Here is a 22,012-nt window from a genome sequence, read left to right as displayed (position 1 = left end):
CTTCAAATGACTACTACATATTTGGAAAAAAAAAATACTTCCTTACCTTAATGCAGAGTACACGCCTAAAGATAGGGAAGAATAATCAGGATCATAGTAGAGATACACAGATGACACAGACTTTGGAAGGATGTCAATGACACCCACAGCAATTATCTTTCCATCAAACCAATACTGCTGGTGGAAAGAACCATAGCCACAATCTGGACCGTTAGGTTGATTTTCTGCCTAGAGAAGATAAATTGGCATAAATTCAATTGCAAAATTTAGTCAGTTTATAAAACCGTAACATTTTATTTAGCAATGAGATTCATTTTAAAAAAAAATAACGTCTGAAATTCAAACAAGCAAATGCACTGAGTAATGTAAAACTGAGATAAAATTAAGACTCTGCTCAGTGAATTAGGCCCTTCTTAGCTATCTGCCCCATTCATGTAACCAAAGCCAAACAAAATGCCAGATGGGAATCTGAAAGTTTTAGATGCAGAATTAAGAGATTTCAAGAGATTTCTATGCAGCTATTTCTGAAACAGTTTACAACATATTCACATGTTACGTTAATATTTATTAACTAACAACCACCAAATCTTGCTTTCGTTGCCTTGCAGGTTTCCTTATATTGAAGTCTACCAGCCTCAAATATCATGCCTGGAAATAAGGGGGTTAACGTTTCTTAGCAGAGTTATGAGTGGCACTGAAACTGATTAGCCATAAAATGAATAAACAAACAAATGAGTAAATAGAATCCAACAGAACAGATTCTGCTCACTGGTTCTTCATCTTTAAAATATGTGGATAACTAGCTGTAGAGATATACTGAAAAGTATACTTTCACAGGATTATGAGGATAAGAGCATGCATGTGAAGAAAATTTATATAGGGAACCAGCCCTAAATTATAAAAAAATCACAAACAAAAGCTTTGTTGGAGCACTATAAACTATATTCAACTGGATTATGCTCATTAAATTAAAACTGCTTGAGGTAAGCTTTCTGGAGGAAAAATGGGGTATACATGTTTGAAATAAATCAATAAATGTTAAGCACACTCCTCCCCTCCTCTTGCAACTTAAGAAACCCTTCTTGTCCAAGACAATAATCTAATTCACCTTCACTCCATCACATCAATCTTTTAGCATTTACGGGAATCTTTTCAACAAAACTGGATTAGAAAGGATTCATTTAATAATTCTGCAGAACAATATGATAAAAACAACCACGGCTGAAATATTTTTAGCTTCTGAGCAACCATGTTTCTTTTCTGCTATTTAAAACAGATGCAATGGATATAGGAGTTTAAAAACTAAAACGAACTCACATTTTGATTACTGTTGTTTATATAACACATAGTACTTTACAAAACGGCATTATTAATATATTAATTCAATTACTTGAGCTGAAGCTAGCACCTTCAATGAATCCAAAGACATTGGCCACATTTGGATCATCATAGCTCAGCTTAATATGCCATGATACACACGAGCCTTTTGACCACATAAAAAACCCCTTGTGGAAAAGCACAATTAAACTAGGTAGTGGCTAATGTACAATACTTTCCAATTTTGTTTATGATGATGATGATGATGATTATTATTATTATTTATTTATTTATTTATACCCCGCCCATCTGGCTGGGTTTTCTGTTTGTGCCAGAAAACTATGTGGTTATTAGCTTCTGAACAAGCCAGTTTATTAAACCAACTTCAAACCATGGTTTACAATCCTGGCTTGTCTTGAAGGTAGTAACCATAGTTTTCTGGTTCATATGGGATGGAAAACTTGATTAATTAGAGACTTCCTGGTTTATTTGTGGCACATGTGAAGGGGCTGTGTGCATTTGCAAAAAGGTTGTGTCTAGCTCAACTTTATGAGTCAAGAAACAGCCAGCCATCCAAAGTCAGCTCAATAACTACTGAATCTAAAAGTACTGAAATACAAACTATGAACATTATACTTTATATACCACATATGTATTATCTATATTACTAGCCTGAGGATGTAGTAGGACAGATTTGCTTCAGCCTCTATGGTATCAAATGCCAGGAAGACATTACTTTGTAATAATTTCCAATGAGATTGACACGGGAGGTTATTTTCTATTTTTCCTACAGATAAAAGCTAGTTATAAATTCTACTTGAGTCCCTATTCCATTTTAGCCAGTAGCTATTTGTCTGTTATTATCTACTATATTCTGATAGCATGCCCTTTTTTGCACCTAACAACAATCTTATGACTTTCTTAGATGTTATTTTAAAATTTATCCTGTACTCAGGACAAATAAATAAAAACTGGAAGTAACAGGAGGGTTGCAGGCAAACCAAGACCATGGCACAAGACACAACTGAGGCTATGTAGCAGGACTGGTTGGAGTTAAAAGAAGTTAAAAGGATCAGCTGATAATATCTGTACAAGTGGATAGAGAACTGGAGGAAAGGGAATGCAAAAGTCAGAGAACCAAGCATTTAAGAGAATCATTTTAAGAGCATGTAACTATTCAGTAATGAAATAGCTCCCACTGATCTTAGCATTTATCTTAACAAAACAAAATCTTTTCAGTAGTTATAGATGAAAACGTACTACAAACTTCAAATAACCAAACAAATCTAGTTTATTCTCCCAGAAAATCAATGCATAGCCACAGCTTACTCCCATTAGAGTAGTTAAGCAACATCAATCACTTCAACAGTGATACATGTCAATTGCTTCTGCTTAACGAGTTGGTACTTATAAAGAAGAGCTGAAAATCTTTACAGTCACTTCCCTGGTAACACAAATAGACTATTCTTTACATATAGACTGCACTTTTCTTTCCAATAACACGTCTATTCTTTTAACAATTTAAAGACTCTACATGAAAAAATCAAACAGATTTTTTTGAAAAACCACTTTACTACTGCCAAGAGAGTTGTCTCTAAAGAGTTTATTGAGAATTCAAAAGAAAAACAGAACTCAGTCACATAAAGTTTAATTTTTGTTTTGAAATTATTTGTGACATACATGGTAAAGAGGCTTTGCAACGATCACGTGGAGTTTGCTTTTAGTTGGAGAATTTCAAAAATCCCTATAGCCTTGGATATATAAGACTTTTTATTTGGCTTCTTCTAATTGAAAACATGTGCAAGTGGTGCCAAACAAAATTCAGTTCAAGATTCAAAATATCAATAAAAAGCATTGCAGGGGGGAAAATCCTTGGCATTAACCTTCCTTTTTTTACAGCAAAGTGTACATAAGCATCCATACAGCCATACAAAATAAGGCAAATAATGGGAATCGGTTGCCTTATTTGACGAGGTGATAAAAGCTCTTTCCCCATTAAGTCTAATGATCCCGATTAGCCTTCATAGCCTTCAGGTTGGGAAAATGTAAAACTGGGTGGGGGTGATTAGATTCAGCAGAGAAAAGGAACAAACTCTCCACACATGGCTTCATTCAAACAGCAACATATCAAATTACTGGTGCAATTACTATAACCTGACAATTTCATTACACCCATGTGGTAGTTAACTCTTTAAGACCTACAACAAACAAAGTCCTCTTAGCTGTTATAAATGAAGTAATCCGAAGCCTCTGCTCTAAAACCTGTTCTAATTATTCACCAGCCCTGGTTATCTGTTTTTAAGAACCAAAAACAAAGTTGAAAACATTTAGGTGCCTTTGAGGTTCATTTTAATTTTTTTAAGGCAAAGGAACTCAAAACACAAAATGGTAATTGAAAATGCAAAGCACATATTCTGCTTTGATAATTTCAAGTTTATATTTTGCAGAGTAGGCTTTAGTGTAAGATATGTTCATCCTTTGTCATCTAAATCTGCCCAAATATTTTTCTGTTACTTGCCACTCAACTGCAGGGGAACACTAGAGAGATGCTTAGTGATGATAGGATACACTATATAAAAAAGGTAAAGGACCCCTGACAGTTAGGTCCAGTTGCACATCGTAGCAGAATAGTAGGGTGAAGCATCTCTAGCATGCTGGGGTAGGATGGATGTGTAGAGAACCTACAAACAAATTCTGCCTCACAAAAAATACAATTAGTCAAGCATATAATACAAACCTGTTTTTCTAATGGCATGTATAAACTGAGCCTCACGGGGGCTCTATGTGTTCTTATACCGATCTGCTTTAAAAAAACTGCCCACCCTGTAAGGTATCCAACAGCAGTATGTGCTAATATTTTGCATCAGTGAGTAAGGATTAGCCAGGCACTCATGAACGGGGGGGGGGGGGGGGGGCGGCGGGAAGAATCTGCAAAGTATCCTATCAATTCTGATGGGGGTTTCAAATTCTCATGTTATGGCTAATTAAGGAGATCAGACAAGTTAAATCTGATCAAGAAGCCAAACAAGTAGGGAGTCAAGAAAGGAATGCATTTCAGAAGCCCCACATGCACGGGATAGGATATTTTAAAAGGTATCAATTTGCAATTCCAAGTGGATACTTGAAAAACAAAAGGGAAATAATGCTTGCTGCATTTAAATCTTTTAGTTATTAAGCTTAAAAAAATCTATTATGTCCCATTAATAGTTTTAAAGAAACATGTGTCAGAAAAATACATCAATAAATTTCTTTATTGAATATCCATTAATCAGTTTTTGGGTTGTTCAATGTATATGCAAATTTATTTAGTTGCCTGACACAAAGTTGCCTTACACAGGACAGACTCTAGGCAACTCGCAATCAACTTGTAAACATACACAACTATTAAAAACATCAGGCATTTAAAATTTAACCAAACCAAAATGGGCACTTAAATGCAAATTGTATTCATTCAATCTGTAATCCCAGGGCAGTGTACAAAATTAAGAACATAATTTATGGAGTATAATAATAAAAGCATAATACAGATCATAATAATAGACAGTATAATAAAAATAATAATCATAATAACAGCCCCCCCCCCACACATATAACAGGCCATAGATTAAATTGCTGAATGCTTGGCTAGAGAGGAATGTTTTTGCCTGGCACCTAAAGACAGGTAATGATGGTGCCAGGTAAGCCTCTTTGGGGAGAGCACAGATGGGGAATTACCACAGAAAAGACCTATTCCCGTGTTGTCATCCTCCAAACCTCTCAGGGACGGGGACATGGAGAAGGACCTCAGGGGACAAGTGCAGGGTCAGTTCATATGGGGAGAGGCGGTGTTTGAAGTCCTGAGCCATGTCAGCACCAGCACTTTGAATTGGGCCCAGAAACTAATTGGCAGCCAGTGCCATCGAGTCAAGATCACCATTATAAGCTGAATTTGTATTGTCCTGGTAAGCAACCTAGCCATCATATTTTGCACCAGCTAAAGGTTCAGAACGATCTTCAGGGGCAGCCCCACGTATAGCGCATTGCAATCCAACTTAGTGGTTACCAGAGCATAGGCCACAGAAGTTGGGCTATCCCTGTCCACGCTCCTCCATATTGTTTAACATTCAAACTGGGCCAGCATATGTCCTACATTGGGGGGGGGTGAGCTCTCAGGGGCTGAATGCAGGCCTTCCATGTCTCTCTATTCGGCCCTCAGAACTCTCCCCAGGCCTTCCACAACTTACTTCACAAGGGAATGGAACCTGTGGGCTGGAAAAGGATCCACACCCCTGCCTACATCCACCCCACTGCCAAAACATCAGACTCGGCAACTGAAAACTGGCTAGCATTGGTCTCATTCAGGGGTTTAAACATATGTGTTCCTCACTGTGTGAGGACATTTTGAAATGGGGAGCCTGTTCCCTGTGTGAATTTGAACCCTGACTGCTAACCACATGGGGAGCCTACATGCAGACAGCAGGCTTCCTGCTTTAGAACATCTGCCGCAAATGTGGGCAGTGGCTGGGATGGAAGGAAGGAAGCAAACACAGCCATGCTCTTTCCCTCACACTATGGGGAAGGTACATGTATGAGTGTCTGGACATGGATACAGTCATTATGCAACTGGTATAGCAACAAAAAAATCCGGTAAATGGAAGCAATCGATAACGTGGTGTAAAATCTGGATTTCAATGCACATATACCAGGATTCAGAAAAGTTTTTGGGGATGTCATAGTGAAGACTCACCCATGGCCTTATTTATTAGCTTGCATAGGTTAACCTTTACAACAAAATTCACTTTTATGGACAAGTCCCCATGATCATTTGGGGAAAAACAACAACCAAAAAACAAAGTTCATTCATTACATTTGTATTCCACCTTGTCTCCAATAATTCCAAGGTGGCACACGCAGTTTCCCCCCTATTTTATCAAGGTAAGGTAGGTAAGGAGGTAAGAGTTTCCGTGTGCTGCTCTGGTTCGCCAGATGCGGCTTTGTTATGCTGGCCACAAGACCTGGAAGCTGTACACCGGCTCCCTCGGCCAATAACGCGAGATGAGTGCTGCAGCCCCAGAGTCGGTCACAACTGGACCTAATGGTCAGGGGTCCCTTTACCTTTAAGGAGGTAAGAATGAGAGAAACTGACTGATCACCTAATGAGCTTCGTGGCAGAATTGTGATCTGAACCACTAATTAAATATTATCTTCATTCAAGAACCATATGTTAGTCCTCTATAGTATTCAATTAAGAAATCTTGTGCAAATGCACTTAGCATTTTCAAGAGACTCAAAGTATTCAACAAGTCACAACAAATATCAAATACTGTAGATGCAGATTATCCAATTTACTGGAACTGCAGAATGTTATGTTTTACATTATAAATGTAATGGTAGACACCAGGCAGATGAGATGAACTATAAATCTGTATTAAAAATGTAAATATTTTGAGTTAAAACATGATTTCTTACCTCAAGTGGAGATTCACAGAGGAACCTTGTGAACTGCATTTGGGATGTTTATCCAGGGCACCAAGGATACATGTCCAGTATGCAACAACACACACAAACATAACAAAGAGAAAAACAAATAAATCAGGTTTTTAACACAGATGTATTGCTAATATGTTAGGAATTCAACTTGTACTTAACTAGCAGCCTGATACACAGTTGCAGTGAATTGCTACTAAACCCCCAAAAATCAATGCAATTTTGAAATCAGTAGTTAAAATTACTGCATTTTTTAAAAGTGTGCAGTTCTTTATTTTAATTCAAAGTAGTGCCCAACTGCATCCAAACAGACAAAGTTCTGTTCTCAGGAACAATTATGCATAATTTGGTTATGATATCTTAAGTGGTGTCCAAATTTATAGCAAACTGACAAACTTTCCAAAATATATAATAGAAGCCTGACTAGGTATATTCAATGGGTTAAATTTACAGATGAGTTCAAGTTGCCTCTTCTATAAACCACAACAAGTCTTTGAAATAAGAAGGGCAATAATTGCTTTGTGAAATTGCCCCATGATATGAATAGTAGCTTTCTTAAGTGCTTGGAAATTTATTTGGGGGTGGGGGGCTTTGGTGTTTGAAAACTGGTGCATCCTTAACTATTCTACAATGAACTACGGTAGGCCCTCATTTGAAGTTACTGATTAAAGTTATCAAATTCTTCAGAGAAGAGTCAGTTGGCAAGACTACGAACAACATAAAGCTAGGGACTGGAATATTTGAACCACTAGATATTTAAAATTGCAGGATGGTCTAATGCAGGCATCCCCAAACTTTGGCCCTCCAGATGTTTTGGACTACAATTCCCATCATCCCTGACCACTGGTCTTCTTAGCTAGGGATCATGGGAGTTGTAGGCCAAAACATCTGGAGGGCCGCAGTTTGGGGATGCCTGGTCTAATGAAACAGTCGTGGCAACTAGGAATCAGGGTAGTAATTAGATCTCGTACATACATCAAGTGATCCAAGATTCTCAGCTATGGCCTAATAATGCTGAAAATTCATTTCCCCATCACATTATCCTGAGTGGGGATTTTCTCCCATATTTGCAGTTTCCAACTCCCAAAAACACAGGGCAGGAATCTTTCAACCCATTGATGTTTTGCTCTGGCTTAGTCAGTCAAACTTTGCATGGCAGAGTTGCATCCCCCCCTCCCCCAACCCTATCACACAAATGGTCTACTGTAGGACAGGCGCTTCACACTTCCACCTCAAAAAGAGGGAAGAAATCGTAGTACAGTAGTACCTCGGGTTACGAACATGATCCGTTCCAGGTCGCAGTTCGTAACCCGAAAAGGTCGCAAACCGAGCGCCATTTCTGCACATGCGCAAAGCGCGCACGCCGCTCCTGCTCATGCACGGAATGCGCACGCGCCAAAAACACTTCCGGGTTTGCGGAGTTCGTAACCCGAACTGTTTGCAACCCGAGCGGTTGGTAAACCGAGGTACGACTGTAAAAGCACCTTCCCACCTGAAAGCCTTGCTCACAGAGTTATACCTGACATTCTCTATGTGTGAGGACAACCAAACTACCACCCAGCCAATAGAACATCACCTCCGCACCCCTCAAAGTCTGCTCTAGAAGCTTGAGGGGACCTCACTGGAACATATTTGTGAGTGTGCAGGGGGGAGGGGAGGAAGATGAAGTTCCGTTGCATTAGCAAAACTTCACTTGCACATTGCTGGATTCCACCGACCAGGGCCGTCTTAAGCGGGTCGGGCGCCCTGGCGCCCGGATCGCTCCGGTGCCCCCGCCCCGCTTCTTCCCGCGGCTGGTGGGCGGCCGTAGCGTGGTTTCCACGCGGCTTTGCCATGCAGCGCCCCCCCTGCCGACCTGGCGCCCCGCACCACCCAGCCTACCCCTAGAGCCGGCCCTGCCACAGACATATGCATTGTGAAGGCAAGGCAGGTGCAGTCCACCAGCACCAAAGGCTAGTACCGTAAGCAATCTGAACCAGGGCTCAGTGAATGGATTTCCATTTATGCTCGGGTTCATTCTCATTTGTCACGTGCCAGTGTCAGGTCATACTGAGGAGTGACCTTCTCCACGCATACAAGGCATGCATGGAGTCGTCGGACCACCCCTAATGTTCAACACCTTGCTGCCCCTGCTCCCCCCCAAACAACAGCAAAAAATGAGGCACCTATGCGTGTACAACTGCAAAGGTTGTGGAATCAGGACCAGCAAGGTGATTACCATGCGGAGTAGGACTAGTCGGGAGTCTTCCCCATTTCCCCAAGCATCTCCAAAATGGTCAAGTGGCAGGGTACCGTTTTCCAAAGGATTTGGTGCATCTGTGAAGAATGTCTGAATAGGGCATCTAAGGTGACTGCTGCAGGGATGCATCCAATACATTGATTTCAGCAGCACAGTAACATCTGGTTGGGCACTGAGTGACTAGAATGCTTGAGCAGAAATGCCCTTGGTCTGATCCAGCAGAACGGTTCTCATAGTCCCATTAGTACAAAACGTGACTGTTTCTTCTTGAATGTCATATGAAAAAGGAAAGACATAATGTATTGCTAACACGAGAGCCCCTCTAGTAAGCATAAACCACTTGAAAGCCCCTTTTAAAAATGAGAAAAGCCTGGAGCTTCAGGTTATACTGGAGGAACCACAAATAACTCTGAGCACACCTGCAAAAGAGCAGCACACAAAGATGGTAGCTGAATGACATTTTGAGCAACGATTCAAAAGAAAGAGCAATAAACAATTTGTAAGAGGGTCCAGTATCTGAACATCACTTTAATTTGATTTCACACCTACAGCAAATTTAGACAAAGAGGTTGGTTTTAAATCATTGAGCCCCCCCCCACTACAGTTTAGCAAGCAACCTTATATATTAGTGCCTTATAAATCATTCAACACATACTAATGATGGCAGACATGAATTTTGCTGGTTAACAAGCGTGTGGGTGGGAACTAGGAACATCATAGTGAATAAAGCGTATGGGGTTGGTTAACACACACACACACACACACACACACACACACACACACACACGTTCTTCCCTGCAACCTTTCCTTTCAGGATTCTCCTACCCTCCAGTCAGTTTGGATGAAGGAAAAAAATCAAGCAGTAGGGGGGACGGGAACCATTTGTGTGTCTTCCCCCCCCACTCATCAATCCTCCTCTACAAACATTTCACACCCCCATGCTGATATTACAAGAAAAACATGGTTTTGATATTCTTACCCTACCCTTTTAGCCTTGTAATGGATAGGACGGGTCTCATTCTATGGGACCACCATCAACATTCAGACGTCTTCAGAAAATTGAAATGTTTAAAATAGTATTTGTATACACTAAACCATTCATACCACAGGATAACCCAAAGAATGTCTGCTTGTGCTAAAACCCCAAACCAAAAATATATTTTCCCTCTGTGTCTACCACACACTATGGGTTGGATCCAGACTGTGTAATACTTAGAGGAGATCCAATGAAATCTTTGGGACTCTAGTCATGTCGAAGTCAATTGATATAAATGGGTCTACATCTGGTATGACTAGGTTGGGATCCACAACCTCCAGCATATTGTTTAGACAATATGCTGCCCAAAAGTTTGGGTCTCTTGAACCGATTGATTTATATGCAAATAAAGGTGTTTTTTGTAAACCACTTTGAGTTTTGTTCCTACAATCAAGCGGTATATAAATTTTATGAAATTAAAAAATGATAAACCTTGTTTATTGCTCACTATCAGTTGCTACTGAAGAGTTTGCATTTCTTGAAACCATCAAGTAAAGCAGGCATTAAGAACATAAAGGTAAAGGTAAAGGGACCCCTGACCATTAGGTCCAGTCGTGACCGACTCTGGGGTTGCGCGCTCATCTCACTTTATTGGCAGAAGGAGCCAGCGTACAGCTTCCATGTCATGTGGCCAGCATGACAAAGCCACTTCTGGCGAACCAGAGCAGCACACGGAAACGCCGTTTACCTTCCCGCTGTAGCGGTTCCTATTTATCAACTTGCATTTTGACGTGCTTTCGAACTGCTAGGTTGGCAGGAGCTGGGACCGAGCAACGGGAGCTCACCCCGTCACAGGGATTCAAACCCCTGACCTTCTGATCAGCAAGCCCTAGGCTCAGTGGTTTAACCCACAGCGCCACCCAATAACCATAAATTGCTAGGGTAGCATACGCCTTTATGCCAATATTTAAAATGTATTTATATAGCAATGTTTTTATTCTATGTGGTCTGATCCATAAATGCTTATGTCACAATTTGTTAACATGCCACCAGATGCTGTTTTAACTTGTCCATAAAACTTGTGTCAACTGGAGAGCCATGAAGTACAGTTGACTATTTCATCAAAAGAAAGCAATATGCTTAAATACACCACCACCACACAATTTAGATTCAAATGAATCAAGAACTAAAAATAAGGGTAATATGGATTCCTTCCCTAGCACTATCTAATTTTGGTTTTGGTATTGTTCTTGCTGCAGTATGCCTGTAGCTGAAGGCAAGATCTAATTAACCTCCAAATGGATGGTAAATATTTAGACAAGCCCTTTGACAATTAAAAAGGAGTCTTCCATAAGCCTAAGCCCTTGTCAAAGACAAGGGAACAGTGTGGAGTCTATTGTTAGGCCTTTCGGAGTCATTCACAACCAAGGTGTTCAAAAGACTGGGTAATCTGGAGCTTTAGGATTGAGGCATGGGAAAATTGTTGGTTTCATTATTCTAATTATACCTCTGAATTTGAGAGTTATAATGTAGTTTCCAAAGATCTATTCATATTTGAGAAAGAGGCCGATTGCTAAGCATCTGCATTACTTTGCTTTTATGCAGACCTCAGTAATTCCTTAATTAAAAGATCTGGCACCAGAGGAAGACATATTTGACACTGGAAAGACTTTCAAGAATTTGAATTCTAGCTTTTTGTTGGTCAGCAAATGCCAAAACATTTTCTAAACATTTGCTGACTTTCCAGAGATTGTTCTGCAACATTTTACTTCAAATACCTAAAGTTAACTTAGAATACATGAATGTTATGAGTTGTAGCCATTGCTGGGCAGTCCACAGAAAAGCAAAAACATTTAGCACCGTAGATCGGACCAAACTCCCATCTATCAGAACAGGAGTAGAGAAACACTTTCGGTCGCATTCTCTTCTGGGCAACCAGTCAGATTTGGGTACGTGATGTATGCCACTTATAGCAAATGAAGCCTTTTCAGAACGGGGCAACAATTCCTATTCAAGAAGCATCATTTTCTCTGAGACCTAGTTGAATCACACACTGTGCTCTAGTGTATCAATAAGTAAGCAAAAGAAGTGAAGATGCAGATTTCTTCCAAATATTTATATTTCAAGCTGGAAAGGGATTGTGGGCAAAGGCAAAATATTGTTTTTAAACAGATCAGCTACTAGCCACAATGGTTATGTTCTACCTCCACTGTCACAGGCAGTATAGTATGCCTCTGAATACCAGTTGCTGGGAATCACAAATGTTGCACTCAAGTCCTGCTTGCAGGCTGCCCATAGGCATCTGACTGGCCACTGTGAGACTACATCATGGGTAGGCAAACTAAGGCCAGGGGCCGGATCCGGCCCAATCGCCTTCTAATTCTGGCCTGCAGACGTTCCAGGAATTAGTGTGTTTTTACATGAGTAGAATGTGTCCTTTTATTTAAAATGCATCTCTGGGTTATTTGTGGGGCCTGCCTGGTGTTTTTGCATAAGTAGAAAGTGTGTTTTTATTTAAAATGCATCTCTGGGTTATTTGTGGGGCATAGGAATTCATTCATTTTTTTTCCTCCAAAATATAGTTGTTGTCCCTCCCAAGGTCTGGGGGACAGTGGACCACCTCCCTGCTGAAAAAGTTTGCTGACCCCTGGACTAGATGATCCTTGGGCCTGATCCAGTATGAACTGTAGCACATCATGTATTGAACCACCCGTGATTACGGTAGACCTACTGAGGTTAATGGAGATGACTAACTTAGGCCCATTCATTTATATGGGTGTACTTCAAGCATTGAGGGACCCAGGTGGCGCTGTGGTTAAACCACTGAGCCTAGGGCTTGCTGATCAGAAGGTCAGCGGTTCGAATCCCTGTGACGGGTTGAGCTCCCGTTGCTTGGTCCCAGCTCCTGCCAACCTAGCAGTTCGAAAGCACGTCAAAATGCAAGTAGATAAATAGGAACCGCTACAGCGGGAAGGTAAACGGCGTTTCCATGTGCTGCTCTGGTTTGCCAGAAGCGGCTTTGTCATGCTGGCCACATGACCTGGAAGCTATATGCCGGCTCCCTCGGCCAATAATGCGAGATGAGCGCGCAACCCCAGAGTCGGTCACGACTGGACCTAATGGTCAGGGGTCCCTTTACCTTTACCTTTTACTTCAAGCATAACTTGTTTAGATACAAACCCGCGTTCTTTACCTTCCACGTGCTTCGGCCTCCATGTTGTCATTTTGGGGAGGCACTGCAGCTTTCCCCCACCTCCAGCAACATTATTGCATGCAGCTTTTTAGACAGTGAATATTTTGTAAGTCTTTAAATAAACTTTCTTCCAAAACAAATATTTTACTAAGCCTAAGGTAAGAAGGTAGTCCAGCTTTGCAGTGGAAACTGAGCAACACACTGTTTTTTTCCTATAAACTTGTCATTATAAAATACGCCAAATGTAGCAGAGTAGAATGCTTGCTTCAGTAAGGCTAAACAGCATAAAATTGTTAACTATGGCTATTTGAGAGAACTACTGTCAGACTTATGATCATGTATGGAAATGTTTTCTGACTGGTGTAATTGCCACTTGGTTTGTTTTGGTTACCCTGAAGATGTAAACCGTTTCTTCAGAATACCATAAAGGGACTTAATTGCCAAACATGAGTTTTGACAAAAAGAGCATTATGGAAGCTGCGTAGGGCAGCCTCAAAATAGCAACCCTATTATCAAAGGCAGTGACAGAACATGGAAATATATTTTGTTTACTTTAAACTTCTTAATCAGATATAAACTTGTTAGTACTAGTGGCGGCATAACTTTAGTCCTGAGAATCTGACATTAAAGACTTCTAAGAAAAATACCACCACCTTTACCTTTACACTATATAATAAAGGAAGTGTAATCCATATGGGCACACTTGGTATTCCTGATACTGTGTTAAGGAAGAAGAGAGACAAAAATAGTTAAGTAATTGTAATGGAATTGCTGCTAGCAGTTGAACATTAAAATTTAAAAAATTACAGAGACCTCTACATCAGGTAGAAAGAAGATGCTTGCGTAAACAAAAAGTGCTTACTACTTGATAAATTTGAGGTACCGGTACCTGACATAATAAAGGAGGCAGTTTTTCACATGCAGACCATCCAATCTGCTGCATGTGTATGTTAATTTAAAGTCCTGCGCTTTTTATTTAGCCCCCTGAATTTTTATTCCAAGGCACAAGCCATGGCAAGTTTCCACTGAGGGGTTGCTGTTTCCCACTGAAAAAGAAATGGGGAGTATGCAGATGAGAAGTGACGTCGTTGTTGTCATCCTCAGTTTTGCTTGACGGCTATACTTTATAAGAGCCACAGACAGCTTGTGAGTTGCAACATTATGACTTGAAGACACGCTGTGCTAGTGCTGCAAGCTGCTGTCAATATAAACACTATCAAATTTGAAAAGCAAATAAAAATAGGTGAGGGTCTGTTAGTACCAATGCAGATCAACCATTCAGAGGGCTTCAACATTTGCTATGGAGCGATATACCCTTTCTGCTATGGAACCAGTTTCAGAGACAGACATTTGTAGGGAGCAGAAGACTATTTAAAATCTCTTTCAACTGCAAAAGCACCAAACACCATGTAGTTACACTTATGTCCTTGCAACAGTGGGTGGTAATTCAGAGGAATTTCCATTCCATTAAGGCACCACAGCAAGGACTAACAGCCTGTTTAACTGTCAGGAACTCTGTATGTTGTCAGAATCGTTTTTCATAAGAGAGTGGGCAATATAAAACTGCATGTTCATATCCACTCAACTTTCAAACTCTAGTTCCTAGATCAATGAAAGGAAAAACTACAAAGGTTGTGACTTAATATAAAAATCATTAAAACATGTATGCATTGTGTAAGAAAATAGGGAAGGTGTTTTGGATGCCTGACAGAACAGCTGCTGCAAACCTCTAGAAGATAAACACAAATGTGATCTGGTTTGTCACACACACTCTACAAATTGTGCACATGAACTCCTAAATCCATTCCCACAAAAGGTCTGCGGAATTCATGAAAGTCTCCGAGCAATGTCTCTAAAACATTTTATTACTTATGCATTAAACTGACCCTGCCTTCATGTGATTTATGCATTTAATTTAGGTATATTATATCAATTCCCTCAGATAACTGCATTTAGATGCTTAAAGAAGTTTTGGTCCAGGTTTCTGGGATTCAGAGTCTCAGAACAACCAGTGTTTATATTCTTCTTTCTAAAAGTCCAAAGATTAGGCACTTCCACCCATTTGCTAGAAGTTTATTTAAAACCAATTTCTTTCAATACTGCTTCAAAGTTCCTGCATTATGTGCTCCTGTCATACATCCTACATATCAAAACCTCATATGATCATAATCATAGAATTATAAACAATGTAGGAATCTTTTGCCCAACATGGGGTTCAAACCCACAACCCTGAGATTAAGAGTCTTATGCTCTACTGTCTACTAACTGAGCTATTGCTAGGTAGGTTCCACCCCTTTAAATACCATATGTAGAATCTGTCTGATGGTCTAATCTTCACTTAAAGGTAAAGGTAAAGGGACCCCTGACCATTAGGTCCAGTCGTGACCGACTCTGGGGTTGCGTGCTCATCTCGCATTATTGGCCAAGGGAGCCGGCGTATAGCTTCCAGGTCATGTGGCCAGCATGACAAAGCCGCTTCTGGCAAACCAGAGCAGCACATGGAAACGCCATTTACCTTCCCACTGTAGCAGTTCCTATTTATCTACTTGCATTTTTGATGTGCTTTTGAACTGCTAGGTTGGCAGGAGCTGGGACCAAGCAACGGGAGCTCACCCCGTCACAGGGATTCGAACCGCCGACCTTCTGATCAGCAAGCCCTAGGCTCAGTGGTTTAACCACAGCGCCACCTGGGCTTGTAATCAGAGTTCTGTTATTCAGTGCCTTTTGCCATTTGTGCCTCTACATCTGTTTATTTTTATGGTGCAATTCCTTTATTATAATTGTTTGCAATGAAGTGCATTTTCATGGGGTATTTTGCAAAAGGAAGACTGCACAGGATTGCAGCCTCAACATTTAATTATTGCTATGTGCATGTAAAATACAAGACTGCTTCGTATCTCACTTTTTACAGGTAAATATTTAGCTCAATATGCCTTATTTGATTTTTTTTGGAGGGGGAACAGAATACTTGATACAAATTATTACAAAGTTGTGCCCTGTTTGCAAGCATATTTCCATTTTAGGAAATAAGCACTGAGACTGATTCTTAATTGTTTAATTTGATCTATATGAAAACTAAATGCTGGGGGGAAATGAAAAGATAAAGCCTCTTTCCTAAGAAGTACTAGAGTTAGCAACTTCTGTCAAGTAAGGCAAATGTGGAAGCCAAATATCAACTAAAAGTGGCTGGAGATCTCAGGCTACATGCTCAGCCACTGAATAATCCATTCCCTGCAACAGAAAGGTGTCCAGAAAGGTGTGTTAACAATCAACACAATTGTTTACTTGAACATCAGATAAAAATATTAAAAGGTTTACATTTGGAGTCAGTTACAGTTACAGCTACCGTGTTTCCCCTTTTTTAAGACACCGTCTTATAACTTTTTTCCCTCAAAAAAACACACAGTGGCTTATTTTCAGGGGGTGTCTTTTTTTTTAAAAAAAAGTGCTGGTACAACTGGGACCCACTGGCTCAGGATGCTCGGTGCTCTCTTCTGCACATTGCTGGGCGCGTTGTTGGCGCTGCCAGTTCCGAGCGCCTGCAGGGTGGGGTGGGGGTGGCAGTGCTTTAAACCCCCAACCCTGTAGAAAGCAATGGAAGTTATGGACCGTAACAATCCTTAAGAGGCGCAGGTCTTAAAAAACCCCTGGTATCACCCTTGAAGCACAGCCTTCCAAAGTCAGGGGGGAAGAGGTCTGTTTAGACAAAGGAAAGGATCGGGGTGATTCTGTGCCCTGGGACCCACAGAACTACTTTAAAAATCCCAACCTGGGGTGGGGGGTCAAATAGTGAAGCCCCATAGCCCTGTAGCAACAGAAGGCACATTCTGAAGCACCCGAGCTGTTCGGTTCCATAAAAAATCCAGGAATTGTAAAATTAACAACAATAATGGGGGGGGGCACTCTATCCAAAGAGTTAAGAAGGAATGGGAAAGTGTTGAGTTATATATGGAAAAATATGGAAAGGAAAGTTAGTTAAAGATAAAAAATAAATAATTATCGCAAGGGGAAAAATAACATCATAAAGGGTAATAATATTAAATATAAAATAGACAACACAACAGAAAAAGCAAGTATATGACTAAATGAGATCGCACAGGAGTGAGGGAAGTGGGGAGAGAGGGAGGGGGGTAAGGAATGGAAGGAGACAATGGTTGGAGGAGGGTATAGGGGGATGAATTAAAGGAAAATTAAGACTGAGAAGCGCATGGTTTTTGTTTTTTAAAGATGCAAAGGCTTGCAATCAGCCAAAGTATAGAGCCCAACTTCCAAGAGACTGCGATCTACTTGCGGATTTATAAACTGGAGGTGATCTACCCCCGTTTTATTGGTGTTCAGGTCAGAGTTGTTTTTAGAGAGAGGAAATATCCCATTTTTGAGGTTAAAGTAAAAGTTCCTGACCTTTTTTTTATAATGAGGAAATGCTGCTAAAACTCTGTTCTTCATTCCACGAAGGGGAGAGGGGGCGGGGCCGGGTGCTCAAAGACAAAAGAAATGGAAAAGGAGATAGCGATCAACTCCAGCCTCGCATTCATGCAGCCGTCGGGAGAGGCAGGGGCTGCAGCCGAGTGCTGCTTCACAAACAAACGGGGGAAAGTGCTTAGAACCCAGAGAATCCAGCTGAAAAACACGAAGCAGCAACAGCAATTGCACACACACCATCCCAAGCCAGCACAGTAACCAAGTCCCAAAAGCAAGAAAGGACTCAGCAAACACTGCTGCGGCCGGCGTTGCTGCTGCTGACTCGGGGAGCTCAGTGATCTCTTCCGCACAGCGCCTATCACTATGGCTTATTTTCGGGGTACGGTTTATATTTCTCAAATGCTTAGAAATGCTGCTATGGCTTATTTTATGACTACGCCTTAAAAAGGGGGAAACACGGTATATCCTAGTCTAGATACAGAAATATTCTGTGCAAACTTGTTTCCTAACATTTAGTAGTCCTTTTCCAAGGGCTAACCTATAATACTATGCAGGCAATAAAGTCTGATTGCTGCTAAAATGACGGAAATAAAAACATGTTGTTCACATTAAATAATAGTTACAGGTAGGTAGCTGTGTTTGTATGACGTAGTCAAAACAAAAATAAAAATAAACGGGAAGGATTTTTTTATTTTTGTTTTGGCATTAAATAATAAAATAGTAATAAATAAATAATAATAATAATAATAATAATATTTATTTAGTTATTTATACCCCGCCCATCTGGCTGGGCCTCCCCAGCCACTCTGGGCGGCTTCCAACAGATTAAAATACAATAATCTATTAAACATTAAAAGCTTCCCTTCAGATGTCTTCTAAAAGTCTGGTAGTTGTTACATGTGTAAGTTATCTAGCTTTGGTTCTCAAATACATTAGGAACTATGCAATTCATGTAAATCAACATCTGGGATACTTGTTAATTAGAAAATATGCCATGAGAATTATTTTTATTAAGTAAGAAGTTATCTGGCTAGTGATAGGTTCATAGTTAACATTAATTTTTATTTTTAATATGCTGTTAAATTGTTTCCCAAAAAGCCTGCCTGGTGAAGAGAGCATAACTGTCAGGGGTCCTTTACCTTTTGTTTTAGTTTGAAATAAGTCACACTGTGTTCAGCAGCGTTTCTTCCTAGGAAAGTGTATACCAAGGTTTGCACCCTTAATTTTTTTTTAAGTAAGATTTAAAAAGGAACTCAAGACACCTACATGTCTAGTTTTGCTCACAGAAAGTGGCTTTATAAATACTGTAAGTTTTTCCTACCCAGGAATGGGGGAGAGGAAGGGTTCACCTTATAAACTATTACACTAAAGGCTAACCCAAAGTCTATTGGGAAGGCGATTTACCATTGTGTAACAGTTCTTTTGAAGTTGTTATGACATTCTACAATCCCAATAAACATAATATCATTTCAAAATAAGCTATTTAGAAGAAGGCAGTGCATATTTAACTTGAAAAAACAGGTGCCTAAATCCATATTTTCCAAGGTAATAGCCATTTTATAAACCAGGATGGAGATAGCCTCAGCAGTTTTTCTTTCTAAAATGTTGCATAATTATTATTTTTCATGCAATTGTTGCTCCAGCTTCTTCAGCCAGTGAGGCTTCCAGATCAGCTTAAATTACATATTAAAAGAAATCAGAATTACAATAAAAACAATAATGAAACAAGACAATAAACAGAAAAGCAGATTAAAAATCCAATATTACAACAAAGATATAGATGAGAAAACTGAGCAAATAAAATAGTTTTAGATGAAGTAATTCCATATATCCAGCAGGCACCATTTAAAATCGACTCACTCAGTAAGTCTCCAATCACACCTAATTCATACAGGTTTTACTGAAACCAAGATTTCCTTTGATCTCAGTCCAAACTGAACATGACAACTGTGGTGTCCTACTGGTGTAGGAAGAGAAGCAGCGAGGTTTGATTTTATCAGCGAAAGTGCTCCATGGGCAAGGGGTGACACTGATTACATATGCCTGGCTTAGTTCACCCCCCGCAGCTTCTTATTAATATGCAAGGATCAAAATTTTGGGATCCTCGCTTGTTTCAACAAATCCAATCCTGGTAAAAAGAAGCAGCAGCAGATATGAAGCACATTGGGCCTGCAGAGTGCTCTTTTTGTCCTTTACCAGCCTTCTTGGTCACCCAGAGGGAATTCCATGCACTTGCCTGCATGGAATTTCTAATAACCAATGTTGGCCAGGTGAGTAGTGAAATAAGAGACTGACTTAATACTGGAAGTGGAAGGTTTCAATTGTCTCCTGCCAGAATGCATGAGTACAAGCTAGCATGGGCTCCACACATAGAGCTAAACCATGGTTTACCGTTACATCAAAAATGGGCAATTGTTGAACTTTAAACACTTGCAATATGCCCAACATTCTACACTTAAATTTTTCAAGATTCAGACTGCAAGCAAGTTAATTTTCAATATTACAAAAAAACAACAACAAGAAAATGAGGCAATGTATAGAATCAAGAGGAGTGGCAAAAACAAGAGATTAGAGACTCCAGTAAATGTATTTTGAACTGTAGTCATAACTGATGTTAAGCTTTCAAAAAACAAAACACACACACATATAAGTTATGACACCTGGCTATATAGTTTCTGTAAAACTTTAAACCCTCCATTAAGCTGTGATGTTGAAATGGCCCAGATTTCTTGTACTGCTAATTCCAATTGTTGTCAATCCTAAATCGGTCATGAAATTTAGTTTCAAATGTCTGGAAAACAGGAGGCTTTTTGTTTTAACCATGAGTTTAGTTTTCTAAATCAAACACTAATCTTATGTCTGTTACTAACATAACACTGACTGATCTCTGGTGTTTCTTTGACTTGCACGCTCCAGTCTACCCCCTTCCTCTTCTCTTCCATGCAAATCCCTCACCCTACCACTTTCAGTACTATACATGGCAAGCATTCCATCTGAAATGACATTAATGTTAGTCATTAAACCACAGTTTTAAACCCACTTCAAACTCTGGTTTAAAGCTAATGGAAATTCAGGTGTAATGCTAACCATGGTTAGTCATGGAAAGGGATATGAAGGAGTTCAAGCCAAAGAGAAGAAGAGGGGGGAGAAATTGAGCACATGAACCAAAGAGATGGAAGAAGGGGTAGAAGCATGCAAACCGGAAGGGTACACAATGACTGAACAGGAAATATCACACCTGCACTGTACCTGAGCCGAGCACACTTATTTCAGAGGAAATCCCATTCATGATACTAGGATTTACTTACAAACAAATGGATTAGGAGAACAGTAGTAAGCTTATTGCAACCGATTCAGGACACAGATAAAATACTGAGTACATAAGAAAGCTACTGCTAGAAGGCACATCCAAATCCTAATTCCCCCACCACATTCACAGATCTGATGGAAAGTCAATTCAATATCCTGTTATTCATACCACCAAGGATAATACAGACAAAAAAAGTGCATGCAGTTAACTGTACCTGATACTCGTTACATTCAAAAGGAGAGTCCTTGTGTATGGCCATCTGATACTTGGCAAATAAAGCAGCAGACTGGGTGAAAGATGATTTGAACTGCGGGTCCTCTAAAGAAGCAGGTACTAACCTCACCTTCAGAGCAAGGGAAAACAAAGGAACTTTGTTGGCATTTGTCCAAATGCTTCTGAAGGTAAGGCTAGTATGCTATCTCCTCAAATTCATTTCAAAGCCTCTTCCTAGGAGACATACAAGGAAGCCCAGCAACCGCAGAAATGTATTACTAAGATTTGAAGCAATGGTGGCACTCCAAGTGCTAGGCTGGTTCTGCACTCCAGGAACAGCAAGAGCTAGTTTGCATACCAGCTGAAAATAGTAATACTCAGAGCCACTTAATACGCCATGCCAATTATCTCTCCATGCAAAATAGAGAACATAATCAAAATTCCAGGTAAGTCAAGAAGGATTTGACTGTCTCATGTTCTAGAAGAAGGTGAATTCCAAGATTTCTCAATAAGATCAATAATGGAAGGCAAGTGTGCCCCCTACAACCAATATTTCGCTGCAACTTGGAGTTGTCTTATATTTTCTAGAGTGTACTCTCAGTTCAGGTAAAGCAGTGATGTTAAACCAAAGGCCTGGTCAATGCTTCAAGTGAACTAGCTCTGTAGTTAAGGTTTACTTAGTAAGAATAGATCTAGATTATCAGAAGTTCTCAATTAAGAGTTTGTAAACCTGAGGGCTATATACTCATACAATTGTCGTCCAAAAACCTTTCCCACCACTCCAAATATCTTAATCATGCATTGTAAATGGCAGAACTAATACCCCAACAGAGCTGCACAATATGAGCATCTTCCAAGTTCTGGCCTTCACTGGGG

At 40.1% G+C, this 22,012-nt stretch overlaps 1 protein-coding gene across 11 annotated transcripts in view; it reads right to left on the bottom strand.

Annotated features, from left to right (window-relative positions):
* The window catches only part of ATE1 (arginyltransferase 1), an 82,834-nt gene that overhangs the window by 47,076 nt on the left and 13,746 nt on the right, over positions 1 to 22,012 (bottom strand). For 7 of the 11 annotated variants that reach the window (XR_015950218.1, XM_088670488.1, XM_035137431.3 and 4 more), the window contains 3 exons: positions 21,138 to 21,266; positions 6,766 to 6,798; positions 47 to 228 (listed from right to left, as the gene is read on the bottom strand). Coding sequence is in view for 10 of the 11 variants with exons in the window: in XM_088670488.1 (XP_088526614.1) it covers positions 47 to 228; positions 6,766 to 6,798; positions 21,138 to 21,266 (344 nt within the window). In the remaining variant the exon portion in view is untranslated. The remainder of the gene's footprint in view (positions 1 to 46; positions 229 to 6,765; positions 6,799 to 21,137; positions 21,267 to 22,012) is intronic. The other 4 variants (XM_035137432.3, XM_035137421.3, XM_088670491.1 and 1 more) reach the window with 1 other exon arrangement.

This window comes from Zootoca vivipara, chromosome 5, assembly GCF_965207765.1.
Source record: "Zootoca vivipara chromosome 5, rZooViv2.hap1.1, whole genome shotgun sequence".
Taxonomy (NCBI): Eukaryota; Metazoa; Chordata; class Lepidosauria; order Squamata; family Lacertidae; genus Zootoca; species Zootoca vivipara.
Note: the sequence above shows the minus strand (reverse complement) of the source record. Positions and strands in the feature narration are given on the sequence as shown.